The 18,569-nt window shown below is 37.6% G+C and overlaps 3 protein-coding genes across 4 annotated transcripts; 2 read left to right on the forward strand and 1 right to left on the reverse strand.

The window, feature by feature from the left end:
- The first annotated feature begins 4,796 nt into the window (after positions 1–4,796).
- Positions 4,797–9,262, forward strand: LOC103951803 (acetyl-CoA acetyltransferase, cytosolic 1). The gene is made up of 14 exons (XM_009363261.3): positions 4,797–4,933; positions 5,894–5,962; positions 6,093–6,191; positions 6,307–6,480; positions 6,592–6,697; positions 6,781–6,919; positions 7,009–7,152; positions 7,532–7,617; positions 7,834–7,933; positions 8,040–8,150; positions 8,240–8,281; positions 8,427–8,513; positions 8,707–8,818; positions 8,957–9,262. The coding sequence occupies exons 2-13, from the start codon at positions 5,914–5,916 to the stop codon at positions 8,794–8,796; spliced, it is 1,227 nt and encodes a 408-aa protein (XP_009361536.2). The 5' UTR covers positions 4,797–4,933; positions 5,894–5,913; the 3' UTR covers positions 8,797–8,818; positions 8,957–9,262.
- Positions 9,263–12,893: 3,631 nt separating this feature from the next.
- On the forward strand, positions 12,894–15,847 carry LOC103951805 (protein NOI4). Of its 2 annotated transcripts, none has more exons than XM_009363262.2 (3): positions 12,894–13,057; positions 14,382–14,564; positions 15,476–15,847. In XM_009363262.2, exons 1-3 carry the CDS (start codon positions 13,052–13,054, stop codon positions 15,509–15,511), a joined length of 225 nt encoding a protein of 74 aa, XP_009361537.1. In that variant the 5' UTR covers positions 12,894–13,051; the 3' UTR covers positions 15,512–15,847. The 2 variants fall into 2 exon arrangements, with proteins under 2 accessions (XP_009361537.1, XP_048435231.1); XM_048579274.1 differs by lacking the exon at positions 12,894–13,057 and adding an exon at positions 13,233–13,298.
- A 483-nt stretch (positions 15,848–16,330) lies between these two features.
- LOC103951806 (transmembrane emp24 domain-containing protein p24beta2) lies at positions 16,331–18,368 on the reverse strand. The gene is made up of 5 exons (XM_009363263.3): positions 18,209–18,368; positions 17,852–18,081; positions 17,091–17,277; positions 16,888–16,995; positions 16,331–16,589 (listed from the first exon to the last, which is right to left on the reverse strand). Exons 2-5 carry the CDS (start codon positions 18,071–18,073, stop codon positions 16,456–16,458), a joined length of 651 nt encoding a protein of 216 aa, XP_009361538.2. The 5' UTR covers positions 18,074–18,081; positions 18,209–18,368; the 3' UTR covers positions 16,331–16,455.
- Positions 18,369–18,569: the final 201 nt, after the last annotated feature.

Consider the following 18,569-nt stretch of genomic DNA (forward strand, 5'->3'; position numbering starts at 1 on the left):
GTCACTCACCTGGGTTATTTGCACTTCTAGATTCACCAACTCCGCTCCAAGGAACTTAATACAATACACGAAAACCCACTTAGGAAACTTAATAAGACTAACACACAAACCAAGCCTAAGTGCCACGTGCATGTAAACTGAGACGCACATCAACCGAGAAATCAAGATGAGCCAACTAAGTTCCATCAAGCCTGAACAACAACTACAAACAAACGACACACTAGAATAGGGCATATTGACTAAAAATCAACCATCGTTAAAGTAAGTCCACTAAGGTTAACAAACTAAGGTTATTCAATACGAAGATCCACACATCAGATTTCCGATCCATAAGTTCTCAAAGATCAAACAAATAATAACTAGGGTGCTCACAAAATTGCACTATGATCCAACGATTGGATTATCGTCAATTATGTAAATCGTACGACAGTACAATTATCTGAAGAATTGAATAATAGAACCATCGTATCGAATTATGATGAACGGGCTTTAGATATGGGCTCAAGACATCGAGAACATCTCGCTGTCCAAAATCCATAAATTTTGACTTTTCCCCACGCGCTGCCATGCTTGGTGGTTTCCGACGATCGAAGACCCAGTTTTTTGACTAACTTCAAATTCTACCAAAATTAATAGAAAGGTAGAGCTCAACAAGAGGAATAGTTTTATCCCTGTCACGAAGTCCAAAAGTGGATGGAAAAGGGTCAATTTTGCCGATATAGCGTGCGGGTGCCTAAAGCTTCCCGATGTCAATTTGTCGCCTATAGTGGTCCAACGAGGTCAAGGCTAGTCGGGATTTACTCTTGGGATGATGGGTTACAAGTTTCAGGTGGTGGTGTTGGCCATCACTTTGCTGATTCGCCAAAAAAATGAAAAGGCTGGCCAGAGCACTGTTGGTTTTTGTCAGTTTTTGTGGCCTCGCACGGCCACATATGATGGTTAATCAAGGTGGTTCTTGGGTGGGTTTTCTGGGTTATGGGTCAGGTTTCCCGAAATAGAAACCTCCAAGAATCTGGGATCCACTTGTATAAGCCCACTATTTATGGTAAGGTCTAAATAACCAAAATATTCCCCACTTTAAACGTTTCTAACTTCTTCGTTCTAACTCGAAATTAAGATCCGTTTCTGCCTACACGCTCATGGAATCAAACTCTACCTCCAACTTAAGAATTGACAAAAATACCCTTCACTTCACTTTTCTCGAAACCGGAGAATTAACAAACTAATTTCAATTAAATCTCCATAATACATTTAAAAAGAAATAAAATACTAATTTCAGGGACGGGATATCACATCACCACCACCACCACCGTACATGACTGCCACCATAACCACCAACTCTACCATCATCATCACCACTACCCCACCCCTACCCTTCCACCACCCCAGCTTCATGCCATGACCATAATCACTACTACTATTACCACCACCACCAATGACACCACCATCACTACTATCATCTTGTCGACAATTACCATGTGGCACTTCCACCACTATCATTGCCGCCACCACCTTATATGGTCACACCACCATGGTCATAGTTATCATTTCAAATAATAAAAATTTAAAAATAGCAATTAATTAATAAATTGGTTATGAAAAAGTCAATGACAATTCACAAATTTTTATTTAAATTTGTGGTAAAAGTTTCACAGACTTTATTAAAATCCATGTACATTTATTCAAAACCACAAGAATTCTATGGAAGTCAAGTAAACTCCTTCAAAATGTAATGCATTCAAACTATCATGAAAGTCCATCAAAATCTATATATAATACACCACCAAGAAACAAGGCTGACCTTGAGGGTAGCCAGAATAAGCGAGCAGCCTAGGGCCTCTACTTCGGTGGGGCCACCAATTTCTATTTTATTATATGTATATATTAATATTACAAATTTGTATTTGTTCAAGTAAGAAGTTTACAGGCTTTGAGTCTTTGCTTATAGAATTTGTTAACCATACGAGTTACAGTTCCCTTTGCAGAAAGTAGTTTTCAAAATTAAAAGTTCAAATCTTATCTTTAATCAACTATGTCACAAGAAAGATTGAATGAGTTAGTTATTTTATCAATTGAAAAAGAATTAGCTGAAAAATTAGATTATGTAAACTTGATTAGAACATTTGCGTCTAAAAATGTAATATTTAAGTATATGTTTGTATATCTTTCTTCTTTTGATATTAATTTTAAATGATATTGATGTAAAAGTAGACTTTTTCATGTATTTAGCGAATCATTTATGCCCTCCTAAGGTCCTCATTATAGGACCTATGATGACCAAATGCATATTAGTCATAAGATTGCATTAGTTTAGATCTAAAAGCTTAAAATATTTGACAACTTAATAAAACAAAACCAACTTAATATCTATGAACCATTACAAAACTCATTTTGTTGTTTTTCTTTACTAAGTGGTTAAATATTTTAAGTCTTTGAATGTAAACTAATATAATCGTGTGGTTAATATGCATTTGATCCTCATATTTCGTCAAAATAAGGATCTTAGGAGAGCAGAACTCTTTAACAAATTATGTTTTATACATATCAATGTACCAAAAAAATCATGAATTATAGAACTTTAGAACTTCACTTCAAAGCCTCGCTCAGCCACTCTCTGGAAATGATGCTGAGTTTTGAACCCATTACAAAAAATAATATTTTGTTTTGCAATTATAAAAAATTTAATCAATCTGCATCGATTTTACCATCTAGTCTGCAACTAAAACCAACCAAAGGAATATATTCTTACTGGGCTTCTCTGCCCTCCTAGTTCCCATACACTCTCATCCCCTTCTATTTTATGAGGTCACGGTTAAGCCACGTCAACATTTTATTGATTTTTTATAGAGATAATAAGACAAAAACCAACTTAATATCTATGAACCATTACAAAACTCATTTTCTTGTTTTTCTTTACTAAGTTGTTAAATATTTTAAGCATTTGGATGTAAACTAATATAATCTTGTGGTTAATATGCATTTAATCCTCACATGTCGTCAAAATAAGGATCTTAGAAGAGCAGGACTCTTTAACAAATTATGTTTTATGCATATCAATGTACAAAAAATCATGAATCATAGAACTTTAGCACTCCACTTCAAAGCCTCGATCAGCCGCTCTCTGGAAATGATGCTGAGTTTTGAACCCATTACAAAAAATAATATTTTGTTTTGCAATTATAAAAAATTTAATTAAAAATTTAATCCATCTGCATCGATTTTACCATCTAATCTGCAACTAAAACCATCCAAAGGAATATATTTTGGACCTAGCTTCTTTGCCCTTCCAATTCTCATACATTTTCATTCCTTCCTATTTTGTGCGATCACGATTAAATCACGTCAATATTTTATATCATTATTATTTTTTATCTCATTATCTCTATAAAAAAAAGTTAATATAAAAAATTGATATAATTTAACTATATACAAAATAAAAAAAAAGATGAAAGCGTATGAGAACTGAAAGCGTAGAGAAGCCGGGTCTATATATTAATGTTAGCCTGCTGCTGCAAAATTTAGATCAGCTCTCCTTAGTTGACCAATTTGTACCTCCCACCACCACCAACGAACAAAATAACAATGTCAAACTTGGCACCTCAACCACACACACAGAGTGACACATGTAACATGGAACAAATCCCCATTTAATAATCACAATTTTGGTTGGTGCCCCCAAAAGCCAGCTCCACAATTATTATTCAATACTACTACTCTTCGGTGTAAGATTTTCTCTTCTCCAAATTCTTCTTTCTCTAATTTTCTTCTTTGAACGGTTATGATTAAACTACATAAACATCTGATGTTGACTTCTTCATAGATAGAAAAAAAGAAAAAAAAAAGTGAGAGGAAGAGACTGAAAGGAGAGGATTCAAAGGAAAGAGAATCTTACTTCCCATCAAAGTATAATCTACATGAGAATCTAATAAACAAGCTTTTTGTTATGCATTTTTCCCTAAAGAAAATACTTAAAAAAAAGTTTCCAACCTAGAAAATATTGAGTATGAAAATATCAATGTGCTCTTATTCGACTGTTTACTTAACAATACGATTTTGTTACCATATTGAGCTTTATACTGAATGCCTGATTAAGATTTATTTTTTAACAATTCATAAGAAAACACTACTTGTTAAGCACTTTTTTTTTTTTAATATATAAACAAGCAATGTTGAGAAAAATGTGAATAAAACTTAGGATCTCGGATGCAAATGTAAATGCTGTTAATCATTGAAACTACAAATTATTTGCATTAAGTACACTTCCTTAATTATATAACCAATGAACCATCAATCGTGTTAGTTTTTCGTTTTACTAAACATGTTGTCAAGATTTACCGTCTAATAATATTAGCATCTGTCCACAAGATAACACTACTAATTTTTTTTATTTTTTATTTTATTTTAAAGAAACAAACATAACATTAGCAGTTGAGCAGCTACCCGTAATCAACTAACTACCCAGGGAAACAAGAAGGAAACTACGGAAGAGGATCTGGATCCATTTTGTGGGGATCATAGGGATTTTTACATCCTAGCCATTCATCGTACAGTTAGTTTTCGTCAGATGCTATTTGCGTTTAATTTTAAATAAAAAAATCAAATAATTTGTGACCACATAAAGCACAATAAATAATTAAAATGTGAAGATTTCTAGAATCCTCACAATTTAGATCAAGAGTGGATTCAAATCCGGAAAGTACTACATAATACACATCAAATCAAAAAGAGAGAAAAAAAATTTTATTAAAGTGGATCTTCATTGTTCAGGGGCATTTTGATAATTTGACTTTATAACGTGCTCGCGAGCGCTCTCTCCCCCGCTATTTAATAACACGTGAGCCGTGCTTTCGCATTTGCAGCTGACCAACGCCAATCCAGAGAGACTTGCCAGTCAGTCTTCTTCTTCCTCCCACCAACACCCCTAACCCAAAAGGTAACAATTCTCTCCTTCTCTCTCGTTCTCGATTTTTTCTCTCTCACTCAGCTCACCATTCACTCGATTCATCCATCCGATGGATAGAGTGCGATCGTTCTTCACACTGTTTGGTTTTCTTAGCATTTGCATCGTTGGATTGATTAGGATCTGTGATTTAGTCGATAATTTTGAAGAATTATAATGATTTTGTGCATGCTTTGTTTGTTTGCTGATGATAGATCTAGCTCTGATCGAAAAATCACTCACTTTCTGTTTGTTTCCTGAGAAAAAAAAAATGAACTTGGCATTGCTTATGGGAAAATGGAAACTGGGTTCTCTTCTAGTTTTCTGTGAAATTGAATTGGGAAACTTTTTTTTCTACGATTTTCCAGAATGTTTAATCTATTTATCGTTAAAATGGCCGAAATTTGCTCGATATATCGGAATTTTGAGCGCTCGACATGGAAAGGGTGTGTGTATGAAGCTTATTTTTTCACCCATATCTCCGAAATCAGCGATTATCGCTAGATATATCGGAAATATCGGCCAAATCGGCGATGTTATAGACGAAAATGAGTTACCGAGAAAATTTTACCTCGACAACGACGACGTTTCTGTTTGGTTCTGGTTCTGGTTCGCGAAGAAGAAGAAGCCACTCAATTTTTTCCTTATTTTTAAGTCTATAGCCTAAACGTGCGTTTTGATTAGTTGAATAAAAAGAAATTAAAAAGCAAAGCCGTTTGTTTCTTTTTTTAAATGAAGCTTAAAAGTCCACCAACAGAATTTAATTGGGGTAAAACGAAAATAAAAAGCACAGCCGTTTGTTTCTTTTCAATTTTCCCTCTTAATTTTGAACATTTGATGGTTTATTTCGAGCCTTCGCTTTGTTCTGCTTGTAATTCGACATGGTACTCTGTCACGTATTCTGTTTCGTTGCTCTGTTTGATTCACTAACCAAGTACCGTGTAATTATTGCAGATTTCCATTTGCTTGTATCAATGGCTCCAGTTGCAGCAGAAGCATGTTCCGATTCAATCAAGCCGAGAGGTTTTTATTTCCCCTGCTTTTAAATGTTTTTCTAAATTCATAATATTTGTTGGTTACGTGGTGAAGGCGCTGCAGTAGAATCTAAGTTTCAAATTTTTTTCTATGGTTAATATTATTGATTCGAATGCAGATGTTTGCATCGTTGGTGTTGCAAGAACACCGATGGGTGGTTTTCTGGGTGCACTTTCATCTGTACCTGCCACCAAGCTTGGGTCTATAGCTATTGAGGGTGAGCACAATATCTCCTGCTTACTTAAGCTGATATTATTTCACGGTTTTTAGTTTTTTAAGTTTTTGTAGGTAGCATCGACTGATTTTACATATTGTTTTATGTCAACCTGCAGCTGCTCTCAAGAGGGCAAATGTTGATCCAGCACTTGTAGAAGAAGTTTTCTTCGGCAATGTTCTCAGTGCAAACTTGGGGCAGGCCCCTGCTAGACAAGCTGCATTAGGTGCAGGACTCCCTAATTCAGTGATCTGTACCACAGTTAACAAAGTCTGCGCATCAGGGTTGAAAGGTGCAACACCCATTTTTTAGAATCTGTTTTTGTTTTTAGGCGACAAAATTTGTTTTTCCGCAGGAAAAAGATGACATTAGAATAACACAAATTTAATTTCGATGATTGCAGCTACTATGCTCGCAGCACAGAGCATACAGTTGGGTATCAATGACGTTGTTGTGGCTGGTGGCATGGAAAGCATGTCTAACGTGCCCAAGTATTTTGCCGAAGCAAGGTTAATACTTCTTCTGATTCACGACTCTTTTGAACTTTAAATGAAACTTTGACAGGCACTGATTTGATACAAAAAAAATGCAGGAAGGGTTCTCGACTTGGACATGATTCTCTTGTTGATGGAATGCTGAAGGACGGTTTGTGGGATGTCTACAATGATTATGGCATGGGAGTGTGCGCTGAATTATGTGCTGAGCAGCATTCAGTGACAAGGGAGGAGCAGGTAATATATAAGTCCTTTTGTGCATTTTAAATACTGTAGCGCATACCATTATACAAGGTTATTCATATATTTGTTTGTGACCACTGCAGGATAACTTTGCTGTTCAGAGCTTCGAGCGTGGTATTGCTGCCCAAGGCTGTGATGCCTTTTCATGGGAAATTGTTCCGGTTGAAGTTTCTGGAGGAAGGGGAAGGCCATCAACAATTGTTGATAAGGATGAAGGTCTAGGCAAGGTAATAATAAATCATGTTTGTATCAGTCAGACACGTAGGCATATCTATGTTTTTCTTGCACAATATAAAATGTCCATCAGGTGTCCCCTGCTAACTGGAATGCAGTTTCTAGAGTAGATAGTTTTGATGCTTCACAGTCGAGATATCTCATTTTTATCATTTGCAGTTTGTTTAGCCAGCATTTTTATTTGCATAGAGAGGAAGACGGGGTGGGGAAGTGCATTCTACAAACTATTTTTGAGTTCCAGTCTATTATCCAATGTTGCCAAGTGATTGTAATAAATATACCATATACTCGGAGTCTAGGATATATCTGAATCACATTACGTGAGTTTACCCATCTCAGACGTCCTTATTGTTTGCTTTGCTATCATGTCAGTTTGACGCTGCCAAATTGCGGAAGCTCCGACCAAGTTTTAAGGAGAGTGGAGGTTCTGTTACTGCAGGAAATGCTTCTAGTATCAGGTTATTAGTTTGTATATGTTTCTGTTAAATGATTGATATTTATTCACCTTCATCTAATTATTTAATGTTTATATTCGTTTACTTGAATTAGCACAAAAGTTACTTCTTAAATTGTCATTGGTTTGATTTTAAATTGATGGAACCACCTTCATTTTTGGTTTCATAAGTCTTTACAATGCAAGTTTTTCTGAAATTTGAAACACCATTCATCAACAGTGATGGTGCTGCAGCATTAGTTTTAGCGAGTGGAGAAAAGGTATTAAAGCTTGGGCTACAAGTGATTGCAAAGATCAGTGGATACGCCGATGCTGCTCAGGTACTGTAGAAGTTTTATATATCTGAACAAGATTGTAGAGCTTTAAAGTGCATTTTTGTTTTCATATCATTCATACCAATATGCTTACATGAGATTGACTGCACAGGCACCAGAACTATTTACAACAGCTCCGGCTCTTGCGATTCCAAAAGCTATTTCAAATGCTGGGTTGGAAGCTTCTCAAATTGACTTCTATGAAATTAATGAAGCCTTTGCTGTAAGCTATCATAATTTGTGGCAATCTTTAAAATAGGGTAAAGCATCTCAAGGCTGCGAATATTAATTGGAACGATTTTATGTGTACAGGTTGTGGCTCTTGCAAATCAGAAACTTCTTGGACTTAACCCAGTGAGTTCTCTCTCTCTGACCGAATGCTTAGAATGAATCCAATTTAATTTTTGTTTAATTAAGCAGTCTCAACTCCTTCTGTCGGGCTTTTACCAGCATAGGAATCCGCATTTGTTCCTTAACTCATTTTCTGTTCTGATTTCAGGAAAAAGTTAATGTGCATGGTGGAGCTGTAGCATTGGGACATCCTCTTGGTTGCAGTGGAGCTCGTATCTTGGTCACCCTTTTAGGGGTACATTTCACTTCCTATTCTATTAAACTAAAAGGAGAATATGTTAAACTTTAAGAATGAATAGGCTCTGATTTACTTTTTGCTGCTACTCTCCCGCACCTCTCCTTTCCGTTGTAGCTTACCTGGAATTATTTACCATCGAACAATATCTTTTTCTTTCAAACCCCTTATTCAGAGTGCAATCCTATTGTAGGTACTGAAGCAGAAGAACGGGAAATATGGTGCTGCTGGTATTTGCAACGGCGGAGGAGGTGCATCTGCCCTTGTTTTGGAGCTTTTGTAAGCCACTTTCAAGTCAATAACTGGTAAGTGTCGCGTGTTCCATGTAATTTTAGCTTGGTGGTCTTGCTCTTCTGCGAAACGAGAGTTTTTCATATACTTGATTTGTATCCTCTGAATGTCGATGTCAGTTCGCTTATCAGTATACATGACTTGTGTTTCAGGTCAGAATGGCTGAGGTCGGACCTTGTTCGTGTGAGAGATGAAACTGATAAACCAAATATTCAAGATATCTCTCCAAGTCCGAAATGCATGGTAAACGTATCTCCAAGTCAGCCACACAAGTTGGATACTCTTCAACCTCTTCAACAGATAGCAAGGAATCACACTCCTTCCTTATCTAAAACTCATGTGTAACTTAGTTTTGATTTTCAAATGTAATCAGATGATATGTAACCAACCTCATCTTGTAATCTCTATATAATGAAGTCCATACCTCACTCATAATTAATTGAGTTGAGTTTATGCAATCTATGTTTACAACCCTAGCTTAAATTCTTTCATGGTATCTCTGAGCTAAAAGTCTAACGACAGATTTTTTTTTTTCTCTCCTCACATGGCTTCTTATTCTTCCTCTCCCATTCCCCTCCCAAATGTCTCCAACTTTCTCACGATCAAACTTGATCGTACCAACTACCCCCTCTGGCACGCCCAAATGCTACCTCTCCTCCGTAGTCGTAATCTTGTTTCCTTTGTTGAAGGAACCAGTAAGTGTCCTCCCGCTTTCCTGCAAGATGATAATGGCAACATCACTGACAAAGTCAATCCCGACTTCGACACTTGGATGCAACAGGATGCCACTGTTCTGTCCTGGATCAACTCTTCTGTTCACCCTACTGTACTTGCTGCTTTAATTGGGAAAACTAGCTCCCATTCTGCATGGACAACCCTACGTGATCGATATGCTTCTCAGTCAACCGGTCGCCTTCTCCAACTCCGCAGTGAGTTAATGAATACCCACAGAGGTGATTCTTCCATCTCTGAATTCTTGGATAAAGTTAATTGTCTCGCAGATACTCTCTCTCTCTCTGGTGCTCCTGTTTCAGACTCCGATGTTGTTGCCATTATTCTCAACAACGTAGGCCCTGCCTATGAAAGCACCGTTGTCTCCGCCCAAGCTCGTGATGAGGCCATTACCTACAGTGCTTTGGAAGCACTTCTCCTTGGCGCTGAAAGACGACAGAAAATGCATTCTGCATTTGGTACTGACAACGGCCTCACTGCCCTTGTAGCAGGCCGCAATGGCAACCGTGCACCTACATCTTTTCGGGGACGAGGATCCTCTCCTGGGTTTCGCGGTCGTAGTCATTTTCCTAGTGGTCGTGGCTCTTCAAATCGCCACTGCAACTCTCCTCACTTTCACCAAGGGTCTCACTCTAATCAAGGATCCCACTCTCAACATGGGTCCAACCCTCACCCAGGCTCCCACTCTCGCCAAAATGATGGGATTCTCGGCACCGCTCCTTCTCAAAGTCCTTTCACTAATGGACGCATTCAATGTCAAATATGCAGTCGTCATGGCCATTCTGCGATCGACTGCTTCAACCGCCTAAACATGTCTTATGAGGGCCGCGTTCCTGCCCCTCGCTTGCAAGCGTTTGCTGCTACGGTACCTTCTGCCTCTGCCACAGCACCTGCCATCCAGGAGTGGTTGTTTGACTCAGGGGCTAATGCTCACATCACAAATAATTCTGCCAGTCTTTCGAATCCTCATCCTTATAATGGCATGGACCAAGTCAATGGAGTTGTTGGTGGAACAGGTTTGCCAATTTCACACATAGGGACCACTTGCATTCGTACACCTCACTCCACTTTTAGCTTACCTAATACACTACTTTGCCCAAATGCATCCACCAATATTATATCCATCCATCGCTTTACCAAAGAAAATAATTGCTCTCTAACCCTATATCCTAATTCGTATTCTGTTCAGGATCTTCACACGGGGAGGATACTTTTACAAGGCCCGAGTAGAAATGGATTCTACCCCTTCTCTGGTGTTTCATCAACAAATAAAGGCGTGTCTGCATTTTTAGGTACTAGAGTGTCCAATTCAATTTGGCACTCTAGGTTAGGTCACCCATCTTCTCATGTTTTGCAAAGTTTGGTTTCTAGGAATAAATTGCCCATTAAAGGCGTTGTCACTCGTGAGTTCTGTCACTCATGTCCCATGGGTAAGAGTCACAAGTTACCTTTTCAATTGTCAACTTCTAGGTCTTTGTCTCCATTAGAATTGGTTCATTCCGATGTATGGACTTCACCTTCATTTTCTATCAATGGTTTTAAATATTATGTAGTATTCATTGATGATTATTCCCGCTACTCTTGGCTATATCCATTAAAATTAAAATCCGATGTTTTTTCTACTTTTGTGTCATTCAAGAAACTGGTTGAAAACTTGTTTAATACTAAACTCAAAACACTCCAAACCGATGGAGGAGGAGAGTACGTCAACAATACTTTTAAAACTTTTTTATCTCAACATGGAGTTTTCCATCGCTTTACATGTCCACATCATCCCGAACAAAACGGCATTTCTGAACGAAAACATCGTCATATAGTTGAAACTGGCCTCACACTCCTTGCTCATTCATCCTTACCTACTTCATTTTGGGATGATGCTTTTCATACAGCAACTTATTTGATCAATCGTTTACCAACTAGAGTTCTCCATGATGAGTCTCCATTTCAAAAGTTGTTTCACAAATCTCCTAATTATGCTTTTCTTAAAGTTTTTGGGTGTGCATGTTTTCCCTATCTTCGTCCCTATAATACTAATAAGTTACAATTTCGTTCCAAACGTTGCATTTTCTTAGGATATTCATTAAATCAACATGGTTATAGGTGTTTAGATATGTCCACAGGTCGCATATTTTTGTCACGTCATGTCTTATTTGATGAAACCATTTTCCCCTACAAAGAATCCATTTCTACAAAGCCTTCCTCCTCCCAGTCATCTCTCTCTCTCTCTCTCTCTCTCTCTCTCTCTCTCTCTCTCTCTCTCTCTCTCTCAATTGCTTGAATATTGTTTTGTGTTGGATACTTGGTAACTTGGATGCTTGGTACTGAGCAATAATGTGGAGCTAATGGCCTGTACGAACAAAATTGTAAAGGAAAGTCGAAATACGGACATGCGGTATTCTTAAATTATTTTTCATTTTTAATTTTTCATCTTTTATGATATGAGAGGACAATGGGTCTATATTTTGTCAATAATTGCATATAGATAGTTGCGTCCATTTTGTTGGAATAACTCTTTAAGTTTAACTCATATAAATATGAGAACATTACATATTTGTGATGAGTTCGACTCTTAATTGTGATTAGTGATGAGTTCGACTCTTAATAGGTGCGTCAATTCCTCTCTCTCTCTCTCTCTCAATTGTGATTAGCAATGAGTTCGACTCTTAATAGTTGCGTCCATTCCTCTCTCTCTCTCTCTCTCTCAATTGCTTAAATATTGTTTTGGGTTGGATACTTATTGAGCAATAAATTGAAAAGGAAAGTCAAAATACGAACATGCGGTATACGTAAATTATTTTTCATCTTTTATGATATGAGAGGACGATGAGTTTATATTTTGTCAATAATTGCATATAGATAGTTGCGTTTATTTTGTTGGAATAACTCTTTTAAGTTTAACTCACATAAATATGAGAACACTACATATTTGTGATGAATTCGACTCTTAATTGTGATTGGTGATTGACTATTGCTATGATATAATTGATGAATTATCGAATTATGAAAATGGTCCCGCAAATATCCAAATGCAACTTCAATGTAACAAGTATTTTAACTGTTAGATTTGCTTGTCATTTTATATAAAAATGAATAAACGCAATGAACATTCGTACTTTCGTTTTTCAATTTTTAACTTTTTGGTTTTCAAAACAACATTTATATTAGAACATTCTTGAGGGAGGGTAATATAGTCAATACAGTCATGGGGAAACAGACAAAAGCTGTATGGGATGCATAGCTGGAAGCACCGCACACCATCTAATTGGCTCTTCAAACAGTGGGCCCCCATTAACCACATCCATCCACTGGCCCACTTCATACTCTCTCTCTCTCTCTCTCTCTCTCTCTTCCATCGAACCCCACCTGAAAAATTCAGGACTCATCAATCCATCATCATCTCATTCCATTTCCACACCACCTTCATTATTCAGACCCCACCACCTCAAATACCTACAACCAGAGCATATCACTCGCCGTTTTTCGTCGCTACTCTCAGAAATCTCGAAGCAGAACTCATGGGGGTATGCAAGCTAGTCTCTTTTTTTTTTTTTGTCTTTTAATTTAGTTATTGAATTTGTATCGGTGTATGTTTCCGTATGGTTCTGTGTTTGATCTGAGACTCTGAGTTTTGTGTGTGGAGCGATTCGATTCGATTCGTTTCCAGCTCTAGCTTGGTGGTGGAGTTGAAATTACTGTATTGTCCTTCGTCCGATGCTTTCTGCTGTCATTTCATCCTTCTGGTTTCTAATTTTTCAGCAGAAGGTTGTTCTGTATGAATATCATGTATCTAGCTGGTGTTTGCTATCTGGGGTCACTTTTGCTTTCTGGGTTTTTATATTCTGTAGATAAAGTTTGTATTTTTAGCTTCTCGTCTGGTTTATACCAACCAGACTTTTGAGTATTTGGGAATCAAATTGGACGTTGTATGTCTGTAGATTCGACTTCCCCGATAAGTAGCTTATCTGATTGCTAACTTGTGTGAAAAACTCTCTCTGTGTTTGTTGTGTTGAATGGTCAAGTGTAGTTTAGTAGGTTGAGTGCTCAATGGTTTAGATTTTTATGATTTAGATGTTAAACACTTACAACTTGGAGTACTGGTAGACTTAGAGTACTTGGATCTAACGGAAGACTTAGCACAAAACCGAGCACAGTGACATTCTAGGATTCATACAGCCGACCCCACTTAGTGGGATAAGGCTTTGTTGTTGTTGTTGTAGATGTTAAAATCTTACAATGGGTTCTTACCTGAGGGTGAGCCTAGCTCAATGGGTAAGGTTTGTTCTGTTGCTTAGTTGCAGGTCAATACTCAGAATGGTCGAATGGTCGGGGTTTGGTGCACTTGACTGTCCTTACAATGGACTATTACGTAGTATCCTGTGTAGTGGTTATAGTGTCACCCAATCTGACTTTACAAGAAGAAGATTTCTTTCTGTTCATTTTAGGCATGTATAGAGTTGATAGTAGATCTCTTACAAGCTTGTCGAATTTCAAACCTCTTCTTCTTTTTGGAATACCTTCATATTGAAGAATAATTACAGGCATCGGTGTTTGTAAACCGATTCATGAATACACTTGACTTTATATATCTTGGTGTTGTATTCTTATGCAGTAGGATTGAGGATACAGTAGGATTCATAAGCTGTTTTTCTGCTGATGCGTGGGAGCCAACCTTCACCTTAATCTTAATCATCTTCGTTACTTGGATTTTGTTTTCCTTCATAATTTCATGCAAGAACATATGAATCATTGAACTTTGTACACAATTGTGTTATTTATACATCTCAATTTGGTATGCATTGACTTTAGATGATTGATTCCCTTAATCAAAATTATGTAAATCCACAGGAAAAGGGTGTACCGTTGCCAAAATTTGGTGAATGGGATGTCAATGATCCAGCATCAGCTGAGGGATTCACTGTAATCTTCAACAAGGCTAGGACTGAGAAGAAGACAGGTGGCAGACCTGACTCACCATCAAAGGAGGATCACACATATAAGCATGAAGCAGTTCTCGGAAAGCCTCCATCTGTAAGTTGGATTCGCTGACCTTATAGTTCTCCGCACTTTGGAATGCCTTTATCTCTTTTATACTTGACGCTGTCTGTATTACATAGTCATATCTTTCCCTAAAGCCTAAAGGGTGGTTTAGGTTGAGAACATAGAAGAATTACTTGGACTATTACGAGCTTTGGATGCACAGTACATTAGAATCTTTACATCTTTAGCATCACATTTTGCATGTGACTAAGTTTGCATTTAATCCTTTAATTTCAAAATCTTCTCAACGTTTTTGTTTCCCTCTAATTTGGATTTTTTGGGTGCTGAGTAGTTGTTATTTTCCCAACCAATCTATGTCCAACTGGGAAATTGTGGTTTCACAATATACATAATATTCTTCATTCATAGTAGTGAACTGCAAGTGACCTCAATATGATTTGACAACTAATCCAAGCTTAGGGCTAGTTATAAATCTTTGTTATACATGCCCCTGTGGATAATGCATATTACTTCTCTACCAGATCGCTAAATCGCCTTAGCACTTACCTTTTCCTGTCTAATTAGTTTTTGTTACGTGCAACTTTTATTCTCTCGACTTTGAAAATGTCTGCATTCACCCTCACTGAACCATGTTAAACAAATTTCTCTTTTGCTGTCCTCACTCTGGTGGCACCCGTTGATTTTATAAACCTATCTGTTTTGTATTTTTATCTTTTCGCTTGCAAAATTTTAACATCCTGATTTTGGTAAAGCATGAATCTTGCTTTGTTGAATGATGTCCAACTAAGCTGGCACCAAAAATGAAAAAGAAAGAGGGAAAAAGAAAAGAACGCTGCCGGTTGATCTTAAGCCACCCTAACCCTAATGTGATGAAGAAAAAGATGATAGCTTCAAAAATATAATGGTTGGATTTTTTATGCTTTTCGTGCTTTGATGTGTAGAAAAAATGGTTTTGCTGCTTGCGTGCGGAGTCATGAGGAGGCACGTACCATGTCATAAATTTTACAGAAGATATTACTACGTATCTATGCCCCCCACGACGATATATATTCCAGAAGACTGGAGCTGTGTTCAGAAGCCATGATTGGTCCCGCTGGAATCTGTTTGCTGTCCTTCTGAACATTGGTAGAAATTCTGGGCTTGTTTTGGGAGATGAATGATTGAAAAATGTTACTGTTTTATGTTTACGTAAACTGGTGAACTATATTTGCATGCAGCTTCCTCATCTTGAATCAATGCTTGACTCTGAGATAATCGTGACTGTTTGTTTCCTGTTATCGATTCAATTTGCGTTTCGTTCATGTTTAACTGCATATATGTGCACTGTGAAGCTTTGGATTCTAACCTTTTACGATTCAGTGATCCATTTTTTTGGTCACAGATAAACTCAAGATCTACAGAATTTTCAAAGGAAAATTAATGAAAATAACTTGAAAACTTTGAGTTTTAACGATAATGACAAAATAAATAATAAAGTGAATAGTATCAGGATTGATTTTTTTAATGTTAAAAATATGATTTTTCGTTAAAGTGAATAGTACCTATTTTCTATTTTCAATCAGCACCTATTTTCAAGGCCAAAGCTATCAACCACTCGGGCATCTCCCTGCAAGAGAAATTTCTATTTCATCACTAGTGTTCATAGCAAACGTGCTTATAAGAAGTACTTCCTACACAAGCAATCCCGGACAGCCCCCAAATAAGCATCCAAAAAATCTGATAGTACCAAAGGCAAAGCGTCTTGGATCTTGCTATCTCCAGTTAAACATGTAAGCTACCATTAAAACTCAAGGCAATAAGCAAAAATACCATCTTCAAAATATTAAAACTCGAGCCAATGGTTTCAGTATATAAACATTCTTTCCATTTTCTAAATAGCACAACCAGTAAATACCCCAAGGCACGTAGACAACCGACTAATCTAAACTCTAGAGGATCCAAGCTTGCGTTCAAACAAACGTTTCAAAAGAAAAACTTGCAGGCAGCTAGCTCCAATAAGCGCTGCTGATTCTATCAATGCCTTGTGTGTTGCTCTGCGGCTCATTCCTTCATTCACTGCACGAAAATCCAAGATCAACAGATGCAAAATCAGCTACTTCTTGAAGTAATACAGTTGAAGTCGTATTCATAACTTTTAAGTATCGTTTATGACTTGATCTTAGCTTTGTGTGCCCGTGTATGACATGCAGATGCAAGTTCAAAATGATGTACTCCTCGAATTACTATAGTTGAAATCATTCTCGTATCTTGTTAAAATCGTTTATGCAGCCCGACTATGCATGAGACTCCCAACTTCTTTTAAAGAAAATAAATTAAAATTTGACAGAGAAAAGACGGTTCTTCAGATTAATACCTATTGCCTGGCGGTCAGTCTCAGCTTCTAACCAATGTTGTTCGAATTGGATGTTGTAGAGGGCTTCCTCCAACTTTTGTATCTGCTCCAGCAAGGGTGTGAAATGCTCTGCATAAATTCAAATAACATTCAGTGATCATTATTCCGCCATAAAGAAGACTCATCCATAACGGAAATGGTAATAACAAGTGATGGCCTCTCACCGTCTTTAGCATGCTGGTCATAGTATGTAAAGTGAGCAGCATGTACATCAAAGTCAATGGTTTCGTGGTAAGGAGACTTGTTAGTGAAGCAGAACTGGTGAACACCTTGCTTCTGAACCACAAGGTCATACTTCTCGCTTGTCTTGTCGCGTATGTCATGAATTTGTTCGCCACCAGGTCCCTTTATCTGATATCGGCAACATAGTTCACAAGTATAAGAAAGATTTCAGAAACAGAAACCACTACCATCATTATTGAACAAAAAAGCAATGTCCTAACCGAAAAACCAATTGGGACGGTCTTATATACCAACAATAACAACATTCTATTCAATCTACCATTTTATTTATTTCTTTTTCTGATACAATCGATATTGGGCAAACACAGGACCTCATGTACAGGATATATATCATGAATGATCGTAATGGGTCGAGCTACATGCCCCGTTCTTTCCCCCTGTTTTCGAAACAGATTATGTTACCCCTTATAACCAACGAATCATAAATGAAAACCCGCAAGCTTAATCTTGCATCAAAATTCAACTTGCCAACAACAACAAGCCTTATCCCACTAACTAGGGTCGGCTATATGAATCCTAGAACGCCACAGCGCTCGGTTTTGTGCCAAGGCAGAAAAAGTATTACAAATCAGCAACAACCATTAAATCCTTCTCCACAACAAGATCAAACAGGCAAAATTCTGAAACATCAAACAATTGGGAAAAACAAACACATATGAAACATAATAGTATTCACTCATACCACGAGATCAACGCCGTCGTCGGTGTAATGCCAGGTCGAATCGACTTTGATTACCACGAAAGAGACGTGAATCGTGTCTCCCATGTACTTTGCATCATGAGAAAAGCACTCTTCCCTGTCTATCACGAACCTTAACCCTAACGACCCTTCTAACTGGCACAGAACCAGAAAACCCACCAGCACCAAACTCAGGGACACGTGTCCTCCGCCCCAGAACTCCATCTTCTTCCCTGCAAATCCGTCAAATTTCCAGCACACAAAGTCAACAATCACGGGGTTTTTAGTCACAAATAATCGTTACCCAGATTGGTATCCCGAGATGTAAATACACAGATCGAGAAGAACGTGAAAATTTACCTCGGAAATAGGTTCTGGTTTTGTATTTGGCGGAGGCTTGAAGTTTTTGGGATTTTAGGATGAACTGGGATTTGGGAAGTGCCGAACTCGAACTCAGCTGTCGGACCAGGCACTTCTTGTTGAACCAGACCAGAATAAAAGGACTAAGGACGATGTCGTTTCGTTTTCATATGGAAAAGGATGCTCTCCGATTCCTTCCACCAAATCCACTAAGTCAAGGGATCCCGGCTTTTGAAATTTGATCCAATTGCTAAAACCATGGGCCTCTTTAAAAATTATAATAACTTTAGCCGTTAGATCAAATTTCAAGAATCCAGATTTTTTGACTTGGTGGATTTAGTGGAAGGGATCCGAAGAAGAT

Source organism: the organism of the source record quoted next, unplaced genomic scaffold (genome assembly GCF_019419815.1).
Source record: "Pyrus x bretschneideri cultivar Hongxiangsu unplaced genomic scaffold, Pyrus_bretschneideri_v1 Contig13, whole genome shotgun sequence".
NCBI classification, from domain to species: domain Eukaryota; kingdom Viridiplantae; phylum Streptophyta; class Magnoliopsida; order Rosales; family Rosaceae; genus Pyrus; species Pyrus x bretschneideri.